Source organism: Bidens hawaiensis, unplaced genomic scaffold (assembly GCF_021521415.1).
Source record: "Bidens hawaiensis isolate Kalapana, Puna unplaced genomic scaffold, B.hawaiensis_p1.1 tig00010854_1, whole genome shotgun sequence".
Lineage (NCBI taxonomy): Eukaryota > Viridiplantae > Streptophyta > Magnoliopsida > Asterales > Asteraceae > Bidens > Bidens hawaiensis.
In genome coordinates this window covers 434,552-459,617 of record NW_027491837.1, presented here as the reverse complement: position 1 = coordinate 459,617, position 25,066 = coordinate 434,552, and the positions used below count along the sequence as shown (strand labels likewise).

Here is a 25,066-nt window from a genome sequence, read left to right as displayed (position 1 = left end):
TTTCCTTTTAATAAATTTATCTGCCAAACACAGTACAATTTAGGTTATTGAATAATGTTAACTACTGATGGGTTAATGCATATCAGTGTGTAACTAAGACCAATAACAGTAGCAGAAATCCTAGTTAATGAGAATAGTAATTGAACAACTAGAACTCTAGAAGACAGTTGATTCTTAAGAACAGTATGTTCTTTATCATTTTTACATTATTATCTGCATCAATGATTTTCTTGTATGATGTTTTAACTTAGGGGCTGTTTGTTTACATCTAAATGGAACCATTCAGATGTAAACATCTGATTCATTCAGACTTTAGACTGTTTGATTCCAAACAGAAAAACATCTGAATGGTTAAAATTATGTCTGAATCATTCAGACGTACTGTTGTTGCTGAATGGCACGGATGCTCATTCAGATCTGAATAAACCAAACAGCCCCTTAATAAAACCAGAAATAGCAACAAGCATTGCAAGTTCGGCATTTATGAATGAAAACAGATCAGGTTATCGGTATGCCTTATAAGTTATAATCCGTTCGCTTATCAGTTCACTTACGCCACACAACAAGACCGAAACCAATCCAAACCAAACCACAACTCAGTTATATTTCAGCTGTTAATTTGGTTACAGTTCGGTTAACTCGATTCGATTATTTACTCACCAGCATTACAACTTTCCAACTAGAATCGTTAAGAGAATGAGAATTAAAACATTCAATTAATTTAAAGATCAACATCTATTTTCTTCAACATAAGCTACAATTCCCATTACAAAAGAAGCATCAAGGTCCCAATTTTAATCACTACTACACTAAAAACCAAGTTATTAACACAAAAACAAAATCCAACAAACATTCATGTTCTTAACATTACTCTTACTCATGATTCTGGTGTGGGCATTCTCTTAACCTTCTTATTCTTCTCCATAACCGTCTTCGAAAACGAATCCACAAGCTTCTGCTGCGACTCAAGTATCATCTCCGTCCGCTTCATCTCCATCTTCATCCTCATCGACTCCAGCTCCCGCGCCATATCCATCTTCATCCGCTCCATCTTCACAAACCCGTCCCCTAATTTCAAAATAGCCGCCACCATCGCATCCATCACATTCCCATCACCCTTCTCAACCTCCTCCTCTTTCCTCTTATTATTACTCCTCTTGTTTTCACCCTCATTTATATACCCATTCCTCAACCCGTAATTCGGATTCACCGGGGGCGGAAAGTCATCAAACGATCTATTATTAGGCGCACCTGAGTTGGGGATTTTAATCCGAACCCCATTTCCATCTCCGCTAAACCGTCGATCAAGCGGGAGGGCGATCGCTTGCTTAATCCCTTTTGGGTACAACATCAATTCATCCTCAATTTCATCACCATCATCTTCCTCTTGATTATTATTCGTATCCGAAGCCGAAACCCCCAACTCCATCGAATCCATAATCTTGAAATGAACCCAAGCCGACGGGTACCGATGCCCATTCGGCGTATTCCCAATACGCTGAATCTCGGCACGGTACCGTTTCCGGAGCTTCTCCATCTTATGCCGGCACTGAATCGATGTTTTCGGTGGGTTACCCATCGGACACCTGGCGGCGACACCGTCGGCAACCTCTTGCCAGTGGGTGGCGCGTAGGTTACCTCGCCGGAGAGAGTACCATTTTTCGCGGTAGGCGTCGATTAATGCCACCGTCTCGTCGTGGGACCAGCACGGCGGAGGTAACCGGCGGGAGGACGGTGGTGGGACGGCGACGGCGAGTGTGGGTTCGGAAGATGGTGAATTTGAGGTGGCCATGGTTAGGTTTCCGGTAACGGTGGTGATTGGAGGCATAATAATAATAATAATAATAATAATAATAATAATATCGTTATTGTTATTAAGGGGATGGGAGGATAAAGGTGATGCGGCTGAATTGGGGATCTAGCGGTGAGGTGGTGGAGAAGGCTAACGTGCGCCGAGGTCTTAAAATGCGCAGCAGCATGGGTGAAAACAAAATAAAAGGGTGACGTGAGGAGCGGTGGTGTTTATTATTGGGTGGTTGAGCCGGTCCACAGCCCATTACGCCGCCGGGGTTTGGGCGGCGAAAGGGGGTCAGTTTCTTTATGTTTAATTATTTATGTAAATTACTTACTACACCTATAAAAAGAAGGGGTGAGCTAAATACACCATTTAAATTTCATTTTACACCGCTAATTATTAAATAATAATTATGTTTAATTTTTTCTTTTTCTTTTTAATGATTATGTAATGATTTTGTGTGACACCCATTGTAATGATTACGTTTTATTTTTCTTTGTTTAATTTTTTCTTTTTCTTTTTTTTTCTTTATATTATTACTAATTACTAATTACTATTTCTTTATTAAACTAATTACAATTTTATTTTTATTTTATATTTTATTATACTATTATTACTTATATATAAACAAGATATATAATTAAATAAATAAAAGACAAATAAATAAGATATACAATTAATCTATAACTTTATATACAGGAGGTTTCCATATCCAATCTTTATATAGTTGTTGACGTGATTGATATATTTGTTCCCACTCAGATGCGGCAGTTTGTCTGTTTAGTGTCCATAACTTTTGTGTGACACCCATTGGAAACTCGCCTTGCATTTTCACCGCTACATAATGATTTGAATGCACCAGTGCCATTGTAATGATTCTTTTTTCTGGGAACTGGTCAGGTCCTCTCCAAAGCGGAAATATTGTCGAGCTACTATTATTATCTTTACTAATGAAATGAAAAATGACGTTAAACCTGTTTGCAATCAAATACCCCGTCTCTGGCATAATCATCCAGTATTGTGTTGGTGCAAAACCTTTACCAAACCAGTTCAAGGATGAGAACACAGCATTGTATTCGTCCACCGTATTGTTTTTGTCGTTGAAAGCGAGTCTGTAAAGTTGTTCATACTGCACCATCTCCTCAATTAGGGACCTTCGGATTGATGCCCAATCATTTTGGTGGTACCCGAGAGCAACAGCTGTAGCCCGAAACCCACAATTTCCATCACCGTCGACGTTTTCTATATCCTCCACATACGGTTGAAATATTTCTGGAATTTCACCAATATAAGTGCGATAGTCTATTGATTTTTGACATGTAACACTATGCTGGCTCAACCCCATGAAATCATATTCTGTTACCCTTGCAGTGTTGGTGAAATACGTCTGTTCAGCAGTATTCTGGTTAAACCCGAATAAATCATCTATTACACTTGAAGTGCTTCCAAAATACGTTTGTTCACCAGTATTCACGTATGCACTATTGTCATGTGGCGCAACATTCATCTTTGTCAAATATGCAACCCAACTACGTTCATCATCGGTAAGTCTCCTTGCATATGCATGACCCTCCATATACTGTGAACGTTGATGGTTATGTCCATCGCAAATCACCGTTAAGGTCCACGCATCATACTCATCCGAATATGTTCCTTCTAATTCGAATGGGCAATTAATCTTTTTTGTGCCGGACGCCTTGCTTGATTTCTGAACTCTGTATTTTCCGCCACGATCACATATGAGTACAACCTTGAAGACGAAACCACAAGGTCTTTTATTCGACCTTTTTGTGACGACGACAACACCAAGTGAGTATCCCAACTTTTGTACCCATTCCACCAAATCTTCACGAGACCGGAACACCTACAAATTAATAATAATAATAATAATACTAGTATTAAAATATTAAAATAATAATAATACTAGTAATAAAAGATAAAAGTTAATAATATAACAACAATAAAAATAAAAGTTAATAATATAACAACAATAGATGGTGTCATAAACTATGTTTTTTAATGGATATTGTACCTGATTAGTAGCAAATTGTGGTGTAGTCATAATAATTTCATCATATCCCATTGAATCATTTTCATAAAAAGTCGACATCTATTCAAATAAAAAAAACATAATTATTAGAAACTCAAATATAAAAGAAATAAATGTGTGATGTTTATAAAAGAAATGAATAACTTTTTTTACTTGTATTTTTAGATCTGTGGTGGATGGTGGTGGATGGCGGTGGTGGATGGTGGTGGATGGCGACTGACGGTAGGGGATGGTGGTGGATGGCACTGGCAGGGGATGGTGGTGTGTGGTGGTGGATGGTGGCTTTGAATTAAATATTATTACCTTATTAACTTATTAACTTGTATTTGTTTACTGATTTGGAATATCAAGTTTTGATTAAGTTTTTGATTGAAGTATTCTTATTTATAATACGTAGATGATCAAGTTTTAGTGATATAGAATTAATGTTAACTTTCTAACTGTATTTTTCTTTTCAATACAAATGGTGTTTTCTAAGGTTTGTATCTGATCAAGAGAGAAAGTGATTTGGAAGGTTAAATTGAAGTTTTCAAAGATAAAAAAGCTGATCATATCTTGTTTGACCAAAAAAATAAAATAAAAGTTAAGACTGACACAAAATTATGAAAAAGAGGAAAGCTGACAATCTTATTTCTCTTTCTCTCTCCATTAAACTTTTCAAAGTTGACCCATTATGGTGTATATAGCAGGACCCAAAAAGAAAAGACATACACATATTAAATAATTAATAGACGGTCAACCTTTCTCTCAAATCAAAACCATTTAAAAGCATTCAGATCCCATCCCCTATAATTATGTGTGAGGAATTTGTAAATTACAGGGTGGGATTGTGAGTGTAAATTATAGGGTGGAAAGAGAAATGTAGTGATTTTTTGTAAATTTGAGGAAACATTTGGGGAACATTGTTTGCCCCTATTTATTTTTTAATATTTGTTGGATTGATTGTGAGTAGAAGGGAGAGAAAACTGTAATTATAAAGGCATAAAAGATATTATTTAATTAAACATGAGAGAGAAATATAGTGTTTTGTAGTATAATTATAGAGATAGGGATGATGAGTGGGATGAGAATGCTCTAACAATATAAATTATGATTCTGCATAGTGATAACTTATAATATGACTGTTATAGTTTCTAGTTTGACCCATGATTTTTCATTTTCGTGAGGTTTACAAATCTGTGCTGGGTTTGGTGAACTAATGGTAAGGTTTTGTGTTTGAGTATCGGAAAGTTAAAGATATTATTCTTTAAAAAGAAAAAGACAAGGTTTACAAATCTTATGGTGGTTGAGTTTAAGAAAAAGGGTGAGAGAGATGCTGAGACAAGTTTAAGACCATAGTGAGGTGACGACAAGAGACACACTTACAAAGCTATGGTAATGGGAGTATGATTGTGGTGGCTGAGGCTACGACTATAATGACTTTCGCGATAGATAAAAATAAAGAAAATCTAATCTATATATGGGTAATGTGGCCTTGGGCTGGGCAAGACCTAGAAGGGAAAAAAACGTCTTCACGTATGGGAGACTATGAGGAAGATGGTCAACGACCAACCGATATATGGTGGTGGAGAAAGATAAGAAGGTAGAGAGAAGAATAAAGTAAAAATTCTAAAACTCTGGTACCATGATAATAAAAAACTTATAAGTTATCATGTTAAATATGTACCTAATATAAGAGTAAAAGATGATTACATATCATTTCTTTTAACTAATATAATGATATATATATATATATATAACAATAAAAACTAACTAAAGTGGCCTCTCCGTGGGGTTGGAAGGCATGGAACGTTATTACACAAATATGTTTGGCTTTCCATATCTGACTTTGTAGATAAACTAATCAATCTAATTTGGTGTATCTATAGACAGGATGAAATACTAGATCATCCCGATAAAAGAATATTCAGATCCTTCATCTAATTATCTTAGGCTAGACAACTTTGCATACACTAACATATATAATAGACTTTACTAGTAAAGCATGCATTCGACAATGATAATACATGCGCAAACTCGGTAATCTGATCAAATATATAGTTTTGTTCCAAGTTCTGTGTAATTCTTGATCATGTCACTTCACATGATTCATTCACTCGCCGCATACTAATCCACACCGTTCAAGTTTATTCTTCTTAAAAAATAGTTTCTGTACGTATATATAATTAAGAAAACAACAATATTGCTATATTTTATGGAGAACAAGATTAGGAAGTAACTAAGCTGAGCTAATCAACGTTGAAGTTTCCTTACAACTAACTCTCATTGACTTCACTTCAGGCCTACAAGTGGCTTATCAGTTTGAATATAAAAAGAACTCATCCTTAAACTCTTAATGAGCATATTGACACCAGTAGCTAGATTTTTCTTCACTGTAGAGCCATGGACCAAAGGTTGTTTCACGCAGCATGGAGCGGGGATGTTGATCGTCTTCTTAAAGAGGTTGAGGCCAATCCAACTATTCTCCACACCATAGCGTTAGAGGGAGGCGAAAATCCATTACACATCGCTTGTTTGGCCGGACATCTCAACTTTGCAGCAACAGTGGTCCAACTAAGGCAACAATTTTCCTGGGAGCTTAACCGAAATGGTTTTAGCCCCTTGCACATAGCAGCCGCTTGTGGGCATGGAGAAATTGTGAAGGAGCTTCTCAAAGTTGACCTTGGTTTGTGTTTGATAGAAGGAAAAGAGAGAAAAATTCCTCTTCATTTGGCTGTGATCAAAGGTAATGTTGAAGTTGTTAGAGAATTGCTTTCGTCACGGTTAAATTCTATCGAGTGCGCAACTGCTCTAGGTGAGACCTCCCTTCATTTAGCAGTCAAGAACAGCCAATTCAAAGTTTTCCAAGTTTTAACACAGCATCTCAAACAAGTCAACAGAGAAGATCTTCTGAATTATAAAGATTTTCATGGGAACACAATATTGCATCTTGCTGTCTCTAGGAAGCAGTATGAGGTAAGTTAATTTTCTTTTGCTTGTATGCATGCATCTTTTCAACCTAAATTTTTGAAATATTTTTCCTAAGTTTATAAGTATTGTTATGGGAGTTTATTATCTATAAAAGTTATCATTATTATTTGATTTATCATTTATCTTTAAGTTTGTTTATAGTTATTATTCTATCTCTATTAGTTTAAGTATTAGGATAGTTATTGACATTATATTTTATCATTAGTTGATTAGTTTTATCATTATCATTATCATTATGATTTTCAGTTTAGTTCCTCTATAAAAAGAGATCTCTTTTAAGTTTTTCAATACACATAAAACATTATACACTTTGTTTTAATTATTTCATTTGTCATAGGTGGTTGAACTTCTACTAAATGGACTAGTTATTAGTAAGGAAAAGATGGAGCTGAATTCCTTAAACATGAGTGGTTTGACTCCCCTTGATATGCTACTAATGTTTCAAAGTGAAGCCGGTGATCGAGAGATTGGAGAGATTCTCATTCAATCGGGAGCTCTAAAGGCCGAAAATTCACAATCCCGGGCACACGTACAAGAAGAAAGATCAAATCATCATGATACAAGAGTACACGAACACACTAGATCTCCGGCTAAAAAAATGGTAGACTACTTCAAATACGATAACCTTAATGACTCTCCTAGCAAGGTAAGAAACACACTTCTAGTGATAGTTATACTTATCACTGCTGCAACATACCAACCGGCACTTAGTCCTCCTGGAGGCACTTGGTAGGACGATTATGCTCCATCGAAAGGAAACAATTCGTCATCGTCGGCCACAAGTAATACCACTGCTACTAAACCACACACTGCTGGAGAAGCTATAATGCTTACTCATAACCCGATAGCTTACAGTATATTTCTTTCTGCCAATTCAGTGGGATTTTACATGTCGCTTCACATGATCCAAGTACTGACCGCAGCTTTCCCCATGAAGATGGAATTGCATATTTTAGTTATTGCACTTTCTACAACATACTGCACTTGCATGAACGCAATTGCGCCGGATAGTGTCATAACATATTGTTTTATTGCCATCGCCGCTACTCTGCCTTTCATTATACCAATTACAACGAGTTTGTTGAGAAATTATTTGAATAGGCCAAGAATTGCATCTGCTAACACAAGTCAAGAAAGGGTTTAAATTGGTACAATGGATTAATTAGCGTTTACTTATTAGTAATGAAGTTTGAGACAGGAAATAGTACTTATTTTACATCATATGTAAATTATTGTAGTTTTTAATGCATTCCTTTTGTTTGAAGACTTGATCAGTGTCAACAATTTCTATTCTTTTGTTTCAGTAACGCTATGATTCGGATAAAACTACTAGCTTGCGTTGTAGCATTATTTCGATGATATGCCTCATTCTTTGGTCGAACACAAACATGTAGGAAAACCGTTCAAGTTTTTCCAACAAAACAAAAGAGCCTAACTGTACTACAGATGTTCAGTTAGAATCAAGACTCTAAAGAAATTATGTGCAGCTATACTATAAAACTAATATATATTGAAGCAAAGGAATGGTCCCTGAGTGGATTCATTCTTCTTTACTTTGCTTATGTTTGTGTTATCAACAGAAGCTTAGACACTTAGAGTCATTATTTTATGTAAAACGATAATCTCTTTCCAATAAAAACGGTTGCCCTGCACAGTATAGCACTCTTGCCAGCAGGGCGGATCTAGCATAGGTTAAGGGGTAGTTTGCGCTACCCCTCAACTATCTTGGCGAAGTACATTTGAGTGCGATTTTCTTCTTCTTCGTTTTATGTATCGGCTACCCCCTAAACAAAATATTCTTAGCCCGCACTGCCTCTCAACTTTTCTTAAATTGTTATTAAAGTAATAACCGTTCGCGTGTATAATAAAAATAAAAGTATTACTATCCTTTGTGTAGGATGACATTTAAAAGTAATGAGCCTGAGCTCATCCTAATAGGTTTACTAAATCTTCAAGTTTCTTGTAACTTACTCCCATTGACTCACCTACAAGCCCTACACTTGGCTTATCTTTTATTGACCTTAATTCTTTAACCATGTTTGACATATATATATAGAGAGAGAAATAAAGTTATGGGTATTACAGGTATAAGTATCAGAAAGTCTAGTTAGACTTATTTATGTGGTTGTTAGAAGTATTTATGTAGTTAATTTGTAAACCAACGAGGACCGTTTTTTTGAAGAATTGAAATTTGATTAATATCGGCAAGGCCATCGACCCGTTTAAAATCATCATAGTCATATGGCTTTACATAACAATTTCAAGATGATGAACATACCGGTTTCGGTTTTTTTTTTCTGGTGCTAACCCTTCTTCAGTTTTGATCAATCAAACTCAAAAGAGTAAACTGAAAATAGCAATTGAGATTTCTGCATTAGAATCAAGTGATGAACCAAAACATTCTGACTGATAAGTTGAACACAATATTTTTGGCTTTTTTACTTCACAAAAATAGTATTTGACTTTTCTTGTTTTAGTTATGAAATTGTCTTATCTAACCAAAAGCTTCCACATAAAATCTACTACGTCAAAATGAAGATTGAAATCTATTGTGCCAGGATTGAAATTTGCTGCATCAAAATGAAGATTTGCTGCACCAATAGATACTTGTCAAATACTAACTAGATTGAAACTCTTTTAAAATAAGAACTATTTTTTGAAACTTGATCATATATCAACGTTCAATGAAATTTTAACAGATTTGTAACGCAATACATGTTTCAGAATCTACAAATAATAACAATCACTATTTAAATATCATAATAATAATAACATATATCACAGCAAATGGTTGACAATACCTTACTAAATTTATAATTTAAAAAAAAATGTATAATTATATATCCGCATAAAATATTTGTGTCCACATTTGAATGTCATCATACTAGTGACTTCATCCTAACCTACACTAGCTGACTTCTTCAACTTAAATATCATAACCATGACTTGTTCCAGTCTACACTTTACATCTGAAACTAAATGAGCTGGCTGTTTGGTTCATTCAGATATGAATGAGTCAGATCTGAATAAGCATCTGTCCCATTCAGCAACAACAGTAAGTCTGAATGATTCAGACCTAATTTTAACCATTCAGATGTTTTTCTGTTTGGAACCATATAGGCTGAATTCTGAATGAATCAGATGTTTACATCTGAATGGTTCCATTCAGATGTAAACAAACAGCCCATCACTGTCATTCTGTGAAAGCCATGGATCGATGGCTAATGCAGGCATCTTGGAATGGGGATGTCGATCATCTTCTTAAAGAACTCGACCGAAATCCATCTACCCTGCATGCAGTGGCGTTAGAAGGTTGTGAAACTCCATTACACCTTGCTTGTTTCCGCGGTCGCGGACATCTCAACTATGCAGAAACATTCATCAAACTGAGGCCCGAGTTTTGCACCGAGCTTAACCAAGATGGTTTTAGCCCTTTGCACATAGCTGCCGCTTGTGGGCACGCTGAAATTGTGAAGGAGATTCTCAAAGTTGACTTAGGTTTGTGTTTGATCAAAGGAAAATACAGAAAGATTCCTCTTCATAGGTGTAGAAATGCATCAGCTGACACACTAGTACAACGGATTTTAGGATACATTTGAAATGCTTAAAGACTTGATCAATGCCAACAGTTTCTTTCGTATTGCGTGTGTAACATAATAAGTGTAACAGTCAGTTTATGTTGTGCTATTATCTTGATGATGTACCTCATACTTCGGTGACACAAAGAGAATATCATATTTGTCCTTGGTTGTTCAGCTTGAGTCCTGATCACCACAAAGAAATAACTTAAAGCTACTTATAACTAATTGCAATTGATAAACAATGAAACAAACGAGTGATGCTAAGTAGAGAGGAGTCAAAGATCTGTTATCTTTTCTTTTAACTGCTTTAAGTGATTGGTAATTGGTCTTCTCTTACTCAACTTCCTATATGGTAGACAAGTTGATCAATCTTCGCAATTACGTTAAAAAATTTTGAAACTTTCTTTCGCAGCTTGAATGCTGCTCCCTACGACAAATCAACCTATGGCGACGACACAATGTAAATAAACTGCTTTTCTTATTAGATCAAATTCGTTTCTTATAGAGTTAATATATTATATGAAGTAACATGAAAGTTTAATTATATACAAGGAACCTGTTGTTATTTAACAAGGAAGAAGATCGTATAAAACAAAGAAAATATGTATCCTATGCTAATTTTTGGGTTGTTGGGTACAATAGTGATTCGAGTCAAGCAGTAGTAAACAGCATATGTTTTCTTTTGTTTCTCCTTAGTATTAGTATTGACTATTGAACACAAAGTCATGTAAAAAGAAAAGAAATTAAAAGAAAAGGGGATATTTGAGGTAAATTCTAGCTTATTATATGTGCAATTCAAAAAAGGGTAACGCGCAGCTTGTTTCTTGTTTGCCTTTTGTTTCGACGTAAACACTACTTTTTATCGATCTAAATCAAGAATTCTCTTCTATTCATGTTTTACAAAAGCTAATAGAAAGAATAGAACCTTTTTGTGTCTCTCACATAAACATTTAATACGAAACTGCACGCAATTAAGCTATTTCAGTTATGTTGAACGGGGGTCGATCAAGTTTAACCCGGTAAGTAGTACACTGTACACTACAACAAATGAAAGTATATGGTAGTTAGACATTGTTGCAAGTAATCACATAATCGGCGTAAAGAGTCACTTCAAGGAGATCGATGAAGTAATTGGAAGACATGTTTGTTTGGGAGATGGATCATACGCTAAGATCAAATGAAGAGGTTTATGCTGTTGGAATGTAAGAATCATGAACATGGATTATATCCCAAGTATACAAGTTACGACATTCAAAATCTCAAGAACAATATATTGAGCCTCGGGAAACTAACAAAGATCGAGTGCAAGCTAGGTGATCATGGAAGGAAAGTGGTTATTGTTATATGATCATGGAGGAACTTGATAATGAAAGTGGAAAGGTTGAAGAACATGATGTCCCACATCAAGTTAAAGATAGTAAGATCTTCTAGCAAATATATATAACGAAGCATAGTTTTAATAGCTAGATTAGGTCATTTGAACTTTGATGATAACAAAGACATAATCGGAAGAATCTAGTTCAAGGAATTCCAAAGACAAGTCATGTAGGCCGGTTGTGCGAAGTCCGGTATAAGCGTGTTCAAAATAGCGGTCTACTTGAGAAATTTGGTATAATCAGCCGATTCGTAATGATTTTTAAAATATTGATCATATTAAAATATAAGTGTGCAAAGGGTTAAAAATTGAAAAAAATACAATGAAAGGAGTAAAAAGACGGTAATACCCCTAACTTAACTATTAAAATAGATGAGGTTAGCAAAATTAATAAAAATGGCAAAAATCGTCAAACTGCAAGATCCATATTTAAAAAAAATTGGTTTTAGATGAAAGTAACATAAATGATCAAACATCAAAGGCCAAAATGGCACTTTACTAAATAATAATAATAATAATAAATAAATAAATAAATAAAATAAAATCAATGTAATTGTCTATATTTATAATATCATTTTCAAACTTATAGACACAAGTGAGAAACCATATTGGCAATGATAATCTTTTATCGGTTGTGTTGAAACCATTTTAGGCAGTACATAGACAATGAAGTAGCGATGAACAATTAAAACTGATGAAAAACAAATAAAGAATAAAGAAAAAAGAATGATAAGTGCAGTTTTATGATCAATTTCGAAGACTGATTGTTTGAACATGGCACATGGCCAACTTGAGTTGTGCTTGAAAGCACATGTTGAATGTTCCCCCTCCCATGGGTCAATACACATGTCAACTTTGTCTTCACTTCCAACCATACTCACATTTTTACTATATTAATTAATGGTGTTCTCGAGTTTAATTAAACTACATTGTACAATTAAACTACATAGACCAACTCTAATACAATACATTAAGGTGCATTTGTGGCAGACCGAGAGTATAATGTTGTGAGAAGGAATGAAAAGAACAATGAAAATAAAGAATTAGTAGGAGGAAAGAGACGTGACATGCTTTTAGGATATTGAATTAAGTTTGGAGAAGCTCTTAATAAATTTTTTCGTATTTTATTTTGGATATTAAAGTTTAAAAATCACTATGAAATTCTTTTTACTAAAAAATGTATGATTATTTTAAATAGAATTTTTATTTTTCTAAAGAGGCCAATATTATAAAAGAAAAAAGAAAGGAGAACTCACAAGAAGCGAGAAGCCGTATATATAGTACAAACAATCGAATAACAAAATAATTATACCACAAAAAAAAAAGAGATCATTTATAAAGGAAAATTCAAAAAATTAAGTTTACACAATTTCTCTCATTCCAAGCATGATCGTGTGTTCCTATGTATGTTTGAACCACATGAATGAGGTTGATTCAATATCATTGACCAACATATCCATCGACGTTTGTTTATTGGTGAAAACCCTATCATTCCTTGATTTTCAAATCATCCAACATGTGTCACCAAAATAGCTTGAATTGCAAACACTCCTCTTTATTCTTTTTATGCTTGTTAGGATAATCAATAATCTCTTTTACCAAGTTGAAATTGATTGTGACCAGTAGCTTCACCCATTCATGTATGATAAACCAAACTTGTTTTGCGATTCCACTATGAACTGTCAGATGTGATGTTGTTTTCAATTCCGAAGAACACAACACACACACACACACACCCCATCATCACCCATGCATATCTATGCCTCATGTCAACAGTGTCGTTTTTATGAAAATTCTATCTGTTAACAACCTTCATATGAAACAACACAATATCAATTACCCATCACAAATTTTTAACCAAGAAAGGGTTCACCGAGTCGTCAATACCCTTTCACCATCAACTATCTAGTTTATCCACAAAAGACACACTCAATAACAAATTTAGACAATTTTTAGATCATTACCTAAACGAGCCGAATTTGGAGCTCTCTTCCATCTCCATATCCATCTAATCTCATTTACAATCCACACATAACAATCTTTCACCAGCACATCCTTTTGTTTTTCAAGAAAGAATAAAGATGGAAACAACAATTTTAAAGGTTGTGTACTTGTCCAGATATCAAGCCAAAACAGAGTCTTATTACCCATCCCGAGCTGAACACAAAGTCAGTCAAGCATCTTCAGAGGCCACCGAATCATAGTACTCCATTCTACGTGTATTTTTCCAAGTGCCATCGATAGACTTTTTTAACCGGATTCGTTCCCCAATTTTAACTACTCGTATGCACCGCTGTTAAGACTTTAACCCAAAGAGTGTCACTGTCATTATTGCGTTGATGACGCAAATCATTGATTTGGCTAGGTGGCGGGATGTAGCGTTGTCACCTAAGTTTTTTTTTCATTTTATTTTTTTGGACGTACGAAATTATGTTTATGATTTAGTGCCCGTACCGTAAATGCTGAGCGAACCGCATTGGTTCGCCGCAACAATGTGTGGGTCTTGTATTTTTTTTGTTTGTTCGCCGCCGCAACACACAAGTTTTGTGTTTTTTCTTGTTACCATCGATAATAATTGAATTCGTGCGAGTTTTATATAATTTTATTTGTTTTAAATATGTTAATTTGTTGCATTTGGGTGTTGACAATTGAATTTAGTTTTTGGTTTAGTTCCAGTCATAACTGATATTCACCAAATTCACATCAACTCACAGCGGCACCGCGCGAGTGTTATCAATTGACTACACGTCATTTTCAAAATGTTATCAATTGTCACCAAATCATCCTTTTTCATTCCTAACGTTACTTCTAGATCGACCTACCATTTATAGGCTTACAAGCAAAAGGAAATTGACAAGTGGTTAACACATTAAAAGTGTCCATAATTTCTTTCTATTTGTCAAATTACAAATTTACAAATATCTATTTTCAAAGTTTATTAGTCAATTTTTAAGTTTACCCTTAAACACACACAACTAGTATTAATAAACAATATTGATGTACTTAATATTTAAGACAATTATTGTCATATGAAAGGGAAAAAAAGTAATTATTCAATATACCTTAAAATTTGTATTTTTTCAAATCATGACTATTGATGGAGGGAGAAATATGCATAAACAAAGGAGATTATGCAGAAATAACATCCCACGATGCCCTCTTGTATGGTGCATGGATTACATGGCCATGGTACATAACATCATTCCAATTCACATAAAGGATTAATATAATTAACTCCCCATAATCGTATATTTTTGTTCGTATTACATAACAAGTGAGTCAAATGACATCCACTCACCATCCTGTCTTTCCTTTTCTTTCCAGATTGGATCTTACACAATGTCCCCTTTCTCAACTTTATACATATATGTCCTACCCAACCAAATGGACCACCATTAAGAATCTTTTTATTTCTATTTTCATTTTACACTTTACATTTATATATTGCTAATCAACAAAACTATCTTTATATAACCATTAAAAACTAACCACTTTTGTGACCACAAATCATCACATGTATAACATCTCATGCATGCTTTACAACTCTCAATCTTAACCTCACCTTAAATTCTGAAACTTCGACTTTATATAAAAGTTTTTTCTCATTTATGGTGTCATCCAAATTCCAGTCTGTAAAGTTTGTAACAGGGCAAGCATTTATACATCCCACAAAAGATAGAACTTGTAATAAATAAAACGTCCTTTTCAAAGGTGGATTAATAATTTTCGAGATCTAAACACGCTTTAAAATAAGACTTTTTACGTAGTAGGGTTATTCGCCAATTAGTTCAGTCACTCATATTTTTAAACCTAACATGATTCAAGTTCTACAACAAATGTCTTACATAAAAGCTTCCGTGACATGGTGTTTTTGTGTCACTCGGAGTGATTAAGATTGAATGACAAATAAAGAATGACATACCAAGTCTTGTATAAAAGACAATATTTCTTCTTTTGTGAAAACATAATCTATCATAAAACTTAAGATCTTTTTGGAAAAATAGTGTATAAATTAAAGAATATTAGTAGCAAGATATTTTGTATTATTATAATTTTCATTTTATATAATAATATAATGTTGTGTATATTCACTATAAGTCTGCCCCAAATCCAGAATGTAATGTTAATAAAAATTAAAAAGCACATTATCTGCATACACAGTAATACAACAACCAATTGATATTTAGTAAAATAGGTTATGCGATCCTAAAGAGGATAGCGGTGCAGTTTGTTGCTCGCTTACCCATTATCCAGATATAGCTTGGTTTATGTTAAATGTTAATAAAAATATATAATGAAACCGAAAAAAAAATTGATTCAAGTCACATGCATAATGCACCCCCAGCAAGAAAATATTAAATAAAGAACCTTTTTCCAAAATAACGATTTTTAAATCCAGAGTATTACTCTTACATCAACATACTCTATGCATCAAAAGATATATGTTACTCAGGATTTATCAATTATTCTTCTGGATAAGAGCCTAACCCAAAACAAGTTTAACTTGCTAAACACATATCACATACCCTGCAAATCTACCTGAAATTCAACATTCAAGAGTCATAACATGCGGAATTAATCAGACGGCTACCACTTCTTGTTGTTGATCATCTTCATAGTGCGACAACTTTGTTGATCTTGATTTGTACGAAGACAATGATGTTTCTTCTTTACTTAATGGTGGGTCAAGAAGGAACATTTGATTTTGAAGATTTGAGCAGTAAGTGTTGAATGTGGTTGGATTTACATTCAATTGGAATCCCAATCCAAATAGGAAATCAACTTCAAGAAAGTTGATCTCTGTTATGCTGATTCCTCCAACTTTTGCATAGTACGCGTTGTTGTAATATCTGAATTCACAAAATTGAAGAATCCATCGATCACATATCAAATTTCGTATACACATTCTCTTTACATAGAGATATTACAAAAAGAAAGTATAATAATGAACCTAATTGATTAATGATAAAGCTAACCAACAAATAGCTTTAACAAGGCAAATTAGATTTTAACAATACTATTACTTATTGGACGATAATAATTCATACATGTAATCCAAATAGCATAATAATAGTATATTTGTACATGATTTCATTAGTCAGCTTGCTCATTTCGTGAATATCATCATTGTGAACGAAATCAGAGTGCAAATCTTGAAAATTATGTTACAACTTACAATATTGCGTTTAGAAACAAAAATGAAGTTAGTAGTGTCATTGATCAAATTGTTGGTATAAATAATTATGGGAAACATGCTATTTTTTAGTTACTAAACTCTAATTTGTTTATTAATTAAGGGTGGATGGCTATTCTAATATTCTAACAATAAAAAAATTAATTACTCACAAACAATATTTAAAATAATTGATAAAATAAACAAGTTGGAATTTTGCAGAATTTGTTTTATGTTTTATATCAAGACCATCATTCTTCTGTAATTAAAAATGATAAATAAAATAATTCATAACTATTGAATTCAATTATATGCATAATTTGATTAAGCAATTTGAATTATAGTTTAAGTAAAAATAAAAAATAAATCCTTACATGTCATCCATGAACTTGGCAGCAATCATGACACTGGTGATCAAACAACCTATGAACATTAAACGAATTGATCGAAAGTGCCGGCTGTTGCTGTGTAAATCGGTCAAGATAAACATATGCAACGACGTAGCATGACGGGCTGCAATTAGAATACTTAAATATTCTCTCTAAATAGTTCTGAATTGAGATTGTTGGTTTTGTAAGACCATGAAAGGCCGAGATCTTCTGCGGCTGGAATCGCGGGTTAAGATCATCTTGGTCATCTCCGTTGGGCACTCCAGTTCGGCCATTGATGAACAGAGGAAGTTTAAGTATTTTAGTAAGTTGAAAGAATTATTGGTTTGTGTATATAACGACTGGTAGGGGTGTCAACAGGTAGGTAGAAGGAAAATGACAATTTTGGGCTTGGGTGGAAGATTGGAAGTTATTGTGACTAATTATTATTAGCAGTAGAAATCATTTGATATTTGAATTAAATCTACTTTATTCCACGTCACTTTAATTATTGGAGTAGGCTAAGTTTTTGGTTTTAGTTATTTGATATATTTAACACTTAATAGACGTACTGAGAATTCATTCCAATTAAGAACTTTAATCAAATACTTCTTCGTCAATATTAATCTAACTCATATATATGTAAGAGCGATAAGGTAAATGGTTCTCTTTCTACCTTTCTCGACCATACATCTTCTCTTTCTGGTACACATGGCCTCTCCCTTTCATCTCTCTCATCCAAAACCACTGTCACCATTATCAATCATCTCTAGTGATGTAGCATCCATCTATTTTAAATAAATAAACGGTTTGTATATTAAAATGCTAGTCATAAAAGAATAAATTAAATAGGCAATAAGCTTGGTTATGGGCCTAAGAAAGGCCGTTAGTATATATACTATAATATACTAATGCACTTGCTCCCTAAAACCCCCCGTCACTATATATAAGTTACATCTAAAAACACACACTTAAGCTCTCATTTCTCTCTTCAGAAAATCAAGGTTTAGTTTTTATCTAGGATTCAAGAAACGATCTCAAAAATGTTTAGTGTAACATCTCGGGTTTTTCGTATTTAAATTCGTTTATGTTTAATCCGGCTCGGAATGTAATTCTGATCTATCGAATTATTTAAATTTTGTATTTATTAGTATTTAACTTGGTTAAACTTAATTTATATTTTCTTAACTTTCAAACTCACTAAACAATGGTTAGAAACTTTTAAAATCTCTTAAAACGCCTAAAAATTGCGTTTACAAAAGTACAATGACTAATTTTGCCAAATCTTTCCTATTTTCTACCAAACTAACGAAACCTAAGCTCTAAGATATGTCAATTAATGTTTTAAAACATCCTAATTCGTTTTCTTGTTGTCCAAGCTGAATTTTGTTAGTTATTATACCCAATTTTCGCATTGATAACTTAATTGTTTCCTAATCGAGTTGATTACTTCATAAATGCACTATAACCCTCAATATTTACTCAAAACATATTTCTAAACCCTAAAAACTACTGACTTCCGGCCATCCTCCCCATATCCCACGAAATTTCCATTCCCCATCATCAAGTTCTTCAAGATTTTATCGATTTCATTCAAGACAAGTTGACTTTGGTGTTCAAGACCTCATTGACCACAAATTTCTCTTAGTTCCAATCTTTGTTTGGGTAAGTTATGATGTTTTGGTCAAAAATTGGTTTAAGGATAATGTAACCAAATTTGAATTTGTGAGATAGAGTGCTTGTATAATAATGATGTATATGTAAACGAAATATGGATGAACACAGAGATTTTTTACGAGGAAAAGCCCTTAAATGATTAAGGATTGCCGGCATAAAACCTTGGGTGAGGACAAACGTCTCTCACCACTATATTAATAAAAAGGTAAGATTACAATGTTGGAGACTATGATCAACGAATACAAAGAATGCTATGTTCGTGTGAATTGCTAGAATTGCAGTGATAATAAGTGTAGGTCGTGAGGGATGTCTAAACCTAGCTGATCAAGCCCCTCTAAGTACAAATATAATATAACAAAATGTCCTATTTTTATTCCACTACTCCACTATAGCTGCTACACTTCTTTGACCACGTGCTAGACCACTTGGAGTGCGAAATAATATGTTAGACCACGTATCCAGCCTTTATACCTGCCAATATATTGATATACAAAGAGAACAACCGTTAGTAAATAATAAGTACTGAGGATCCTTGATCCTGACAGGATCTGGAACATATGCTAAGGATAACTGAACCAGAACATATGCCAGGATAACATATCCACAGTGTCAAATTTCTATGCCCTAACAGTTGTCTTCTTCAATACTGTAGATCTTTATCTCCTTTATAAAATACGTTAATCAATTTTTTAGATTGAGGAGATTTAGCGTGTCGATTGGACTCCGACCCGCTTAAGGACAAAATAGTCAACAAGATTGACTAATCGATTTCTAACACTTCTGGTCGGAACTAGCTTTAGGACCAGCAGAATTTTATGTTTTTTTTAAGATTTTGAGTGTATAGACCAAAACCCGGCTCCCAACTCGCAGTTCGGATTTTGGTCAGTACCAGCTCGCTTATTTATTAAATATCTTATAACTTGAGTTCTATACATCCGTTTGGATTGATTCCAGCGGCTAGGTTATCGGTTTGACTCTATTTTACTTTGTATAAGTCTCAGGTCTGTTTGGGTTAGATTACTCGTCACGTTAACTTTGCTCGTTTATTCTTTCTCTCGGTTTACTCGCTTAATCATCAAGGTGAGAAATCATTCCTCACATTTTACTTATTTTAACCGTTTTGAGGACTTATGCGTACCTACTCATATTTACATGTTATATTATATACGCTCTAGCAAATTGTGTACATTGTGTGTTTATCAATTGAATAACTAATTGTTATTTGTTTATCTGTTTTATTTTATCGCATTCGGAGAGGCCCATCATAATCAAATTATAACATGATCATACGACTGTCGTAGTAGCCATAGTTCATGTTCGTGAGGCATGGTCAACCGACACCCTTATTCACATTTATTTTGTTATAGTAGCCATAGCCCGTGTTCGTGAGGCATGGCCAATGGACACCCTCTATTTACTAATGGTTTGATTGATTTATACCCACAATATCGGTTTTGCTCTTTTATTTATATATTATTACTATCTAAAATTTTATGAATTTCTCACTCAACCTCGTGTTGACAACCTATATTATTTTGTACGCATATGTAGATTACCATCTAGTTTGAAGCTAAGATAAAGAATCATTTAGAGATACCCTAAGTTGCTTTAATAAAAAGACTATTGTGTTTGATTTTAGTATTTGAGATGTTTGGTTTATTTGGAATTATTTTGTAATTTGTTTAAACAATGTATACTTGATTGAAATTTTGAATTAAATAAATAAATTAGATATAGTCATATTTAAATTATATGATAGTACATTGTGAGCTGTGAGCAATCTGTTCGCGTCCCCACATTTTCGCCGTGTGGCATTTATACATGCTCAATTCAAGAAGGAAATGCCAAGGACTCGAGACCTAAATCCATCAAGAACGCCCATATCTAGATCTTGCTCGTTTAACTTACATTCACATTAAAAATGTTCGTTTTTCGTGCTTAGATTTCTATGAAAATCAACATGTTAGTAGATAAGGTTATGAGAATCAAGAAATTTATAAACTTGATCTCAAAGGAACCCTGAGATATAGTTCTCTCATGTTTAGTATAGTTTAGGGAAAAAAACAGACATAATAATACAAATTCGAAAATGATGGCTCTTAATTAAGGTCTAGTATAGTGTTCGCTAATAGACCGAGAACTAGACATTCGCAAACGAATCAAACAACTAGACATCCGCATAATGGGCTTGATTAAAACGGTTTGCTGATAGGCTCGTTAAGAAATTTTGCTGATGGGCTTGTTAGAGACAGTTTGCGAATGGTAGGATTAAAACAATTTGTAGATGGGCCTATTAATGCAATTTGCAGATGGCCCATCAAAGTGTTTTGCGAATAGGTCTAGCAACACACTTTGTGAATAGGCCTAGTGATCACACCTTGCGAATGGGCTTGGCAAGCAAACTAGTTTATGAATGGGGCCTTGCGAGTGGGCCTATGATCAAGCTTGAAAATGGGGCCTTAGCCCGCCTTTATGCGAATATGTTGTAGTCGTACTAATCACCTTATCCCAAGCTACTGTGCAAAACTAAGACAAAGGAATTTAAAGCCTTTTGATTTAAGTAATGGCCTTAGGGTAGACTGTAGAGTGCCTATGAAGACACGTATTTTAGGATGTTATTTCGAACCATAGCCAAATAAATGACCTGATATAAAACCCGTAAATGCATGAGGAAGACATGTATTTGTCTATTATCATCAACGAACCATGAAATCACCGTACCTTTACAAATGATCACCTCCGTACCTTTATCCGTCGCTAATGTGCTAGTATATTATAACCAACGAACATATATTATAGAAGGAATATAGCTGTTACTAATACCAAGATCTTTTTTATGTTGTGTATATAAAGGCTTAGGATCCTTCCACACCACCTAAAATCCTTACACACCATTTTTTTCCTATACGGCTCGTATAGCACCTTAATCGTGTAAGTTTGTGTCTGATGTTGTCGGCCATCGTTTATAGGGTCTCGTATAGACATTTTTTTTGATATATTATCTGACTTGCATCATATTTTTTTAGCAATTTTAAATGTTTTTCTTTTCAACCCATCCATGTGTTTTGTAGCACCACTAAAAATCTGTCTATATGGATCGTATAGCACTATACGGCTCGTATAGGCGTTTTCCGGCAACGATTAATAGTGGTTAAAAGGCAATCTGGATTTTGTGCATAGGTACTCATTTTCGAAGAAAATTAATCGGCTCGATCAGTTGCAATTATCCGCTGCTGAAATGTTGATAAAGGAGGGTGTGTGTGTGTATAAATACTAGTCACAAAACAAGATTAGTCAACATGATAAGATTTAGTGGAGTAGCTAGAATGGAGTAGTTTAGAAAGAGAACTACAAGTGTACAACTGATTTCGCAAAAGTACAACCTCAAAATTCAAATGATGCCCATAGATATAAGCCGGTCAACAATCATGACATTATATCATATGTATGACCAAATATTCAGACGGGCTTACTATTTGACATGAAAATAAGAGAATGTATCAATATAAAGAAATTGGGGAATTCAAAAAACATAACTAATTAATTCAAATATTCGAAAATTAAAAGGTGAAAAATAACACAAGTTATTTTATTCCTAGAGTAGATCATATTCATCTTTTTAGAAACCAAGTCGGTGTCAGGAAAGGTTAATTACTTACTATTGTTAGGAAGAGGCTCCCATTTATTTGAAGCTTACCTTTTTCGCCTCGTGTAACCACAACTGGGCCATGTAATGATCTATCGTATATGATAACCTTCGTATCATTTCTCCTCACTAAGGAAGAACTCGCCCTCGAGTTCTCATGACAAGCATGAGTGTCACAAAGGAAGTGTTTATGCGTACACATCATCACGTCGAACACCTTGGATATGGATGATGTCCTAGGGAGATGAGCGACATAAGCATTACATTGATTAATTATCATATGTATAATATTGTAGGGACCATGCTTTTTTTCTACTTAGATTGCTATATGTACCAAGGGGAAATCGCGTCTTAGTATAAATAAATCATGGCTCATGTCATACTTGAAAGTCTTGAAACACCAATGCTTACCCACGACGTGACTACTTTTTACTTGAGATCTCAACTTCATCATCTAAATTAATAGACCATTTAGACCTAGATGACCAACTTGAGTTGATTATTGGGTTTAACATTATCATACTTTATGTAACTTTTAATAATAACCCAAATGGGTCCAAGTTATTGAATGAATTTACTACCCTTGTGAACATTTACAAAAGAAAGGATCATTTCTATTTTAACAACAAATTACTTGCGACTTTACACAATACAATTAAAAATATGTCATAAGTACTAGAGTTAGCATCTAAACGTTGTTGCTAAATTGGATTCTCATGAATTAGTTAAACACTTAAACATATACATTATTGTCATTAATTTTCGTGTATGCCTAGATTGTAAGAAAAGCAAATTGCATTAAGATCAAGTAAGCATCTCCATGCAACAATTATCCAACTTAAAGAGTCCTTAACACAAAAATCAAATTTTATAAACGTTAAGATAACAACAATGATAATTCTGTTGTGTATAGAGTTACTCACCTTTGCCATATGATTGATATGAGCTCGAATTTGTCCATCTACCCATTGACTTATAACTTACAACATATCAATAATCATGTTTATGACATAGTTTCTCATCCCAATAGACATGTGTTGAAATCAAATGAATCATTTCCGAGATGACTATGGTTACCCATCTGGTTTCATTGTACTAGTTTCACTACTACATAAGATTTTATGATGGTCACGACTTACATGGCATCAATTCCTTAATTTAAAGATAAAAAGGCAAGCATTTCATCAAACAACTGGTGTGCAATACAAATTATTAAGCTTTAGTTTACATTGACTTCTTCCTAAGTTATTGTCATTATTTAAACGCATAAAGTGGTGGGCATCTGTCTAATATTTAATAAAGGGGAACCATGTCCAACTAAATCAAAAGTCCCAATTTCACCATGAAACTAGAGATTACCATATACCAACTAGTGATTTCTAGTTTCATGCAAGCATCAAACGTAGCTTTATTAGGTTACATATCACGATGAAACATCCAATTCTTCAAGAAAAATCATCTTTCTTAAAAGTCCCCAAATTTTAGCTAAGAACCCAAAGTTCATCATGCGTTCAAGATTCAGTTTACAATCAATTTGATGATATCTAATCTAACACCAAGACTAGGCAACTTTGCGGCATCTTATTGGTCCTTTTTAGTTTCGGTCCGTAACAAACGTAACGAAAATCGGCCAAACACTTATTGGTTCTTGTTGGTTTGTTTTAGTTCCGGTCGGTAACAAACGTGCCGCAAAGTTCCGATTGGGCACGAACCACCGTGAATTCGGTTTAAAAATATTATAGGGGAGCAACCACTAATGTGGTCGCGGTTGACAGCTTAGGGTGTCAGTCATATGGCATTTTTGGGTCTCGCTCGGGTCCATAGGGTTGAGTACTGGGCCTCGCTCGGGTCCATTGGAACCGTTTTGCCAGTGCCCAACTCACAGTTTCTCTTACCCTTTCATCTATCACAGGGACATGCCACATAACCTAGCCCTAAGGTGTACGAGCGAAAACAACAGGTGGTAATTCTTAAGGAATTTCCCGAATAAAAACAATCTAATTTTCGAAAAGTTTTCTTTGAATGTTGAGGCATGGCCTCGGAGTGTGTGTGTGTGTGTGCATAAAATACAATAATAAATAATTATGTAAGAAGCTGTAAACAATTTAATTTGAACACATAAAGGTAAACAGATAGGCATGTATGGGGCTCCTAAACATGTGTCTAAGACAATTTCTAACGACCTATCTTAAACCTTCGGCTCTGATACCAATCTGTCACACCCCAACCTACGGCGGAAATGTCGGGGCGGACTGATTGCTCACAGCTTTTCAAAGGTTACTATCATGCAATAATAAATGTGACAATATCTATTAAATTAATTAAATAATTAAAAACATCAAATACAAAATCCATATTTCAAATAAATAAGACAATACAAATATATCAAAGTCTATAATCTTGTTTATTTTCTCTAGCGTGCAATCATAAG

At 34.2% G+C, this 25,066-nt stretch overlaps 4 protein-coding genes and 1 pseudogene across 5 annotated transcripts; 2 read left to right on the top strand and 3 right to left on the bottom strand.

Moving 5' to 3' along the window:
- Positions 1-734: 734 nt before the first annotated feature.
- On the bottom strand, positions 735-2,110 carry LOC143536625 (trihelix transcription factor ENAP1-like). The gene has a single exon (XM_077030567.1). It carries the CDS (start codon positions 1,826-1,828, stop codon positions 878-880), a length of 951 nt encoding a protein of 316 aa, XP_076886682.1. The 5' UTR covers positions 1,829-2,110; the 3' UTR covers positions 735-877.
- A 361-nt stretch (positions 2,111-2,471) lies between these two features.
- LOC143536616 (uncharacterized) lies at positions 2,472-3,905 on the bottom strand. The gene is made up of 2 exons (XM_077030561.1): positions 3,828-3,905; positions 2,472-3,659 (listed from the first exon to the last, which is right to left on the bottom strand). Exons 1-2 carry the CDS (start codon positions 3,903-3,905, stop codon positions 2,472-2,474), a joined length of 1,266 nt encoding a protein of 421 aa, XP_076886676.1.
- Positions 3,906-6,217: 2,312 nt separating this feature from the next.
- Positions 6,218-7,969, top strand: LOC143536602 (uncharacterized). Its single transcript, XM_077030552.1, has 2 exons — positions 6,218-6,800; positions 7,153-7,969. The coding sequence occupies exons 1-2, from the start codon at positions 6,228-6,230 to the stop codon at positions 7,546-7,548; spliced, it is 969 nt and encodes a 322-aa protein (XP_076886667.1). The 5' UTR covers positions 6,218-6,227; the 3' UTR covers positions 7,549-7,969.
- Positions 7,970-10,024: 2,055 nt separating this feature from the next.
- Positions 10,025-10,414, top strand: LOC143536615 (uncharacterized). Its single transcript, XM_077030560.1, has one exon. The coding sequence runs from the start codon at positions 10,025-10,027 to the stop codon at positions 10,412-10,414; it is 390 nt and encodes a 129-aa protein (XP_076886675.1).
- Positions 10,415-16,091: 5,677 nt separating this feature from the next.
- LOC143536613 (cyclin-U4-1 pseudogene) lies at positions 16,092-18,100 on the bottom strand (annotated as a pseudogene). The gene is made up of 3 exons (XR_013135913.1): positions 18,058-18,100; positions 17,319-17,593; positions 16,092-16,621 (listed from the first exon to the last, which is right to left on the bottom strand). The product of XR_013135913.1 is annotated as a cyclin-U4-1 pseudogene (transcript).
- Between the last annotated feature and the right edge of the window lie 6,966 nt (positions 18,101-25,066).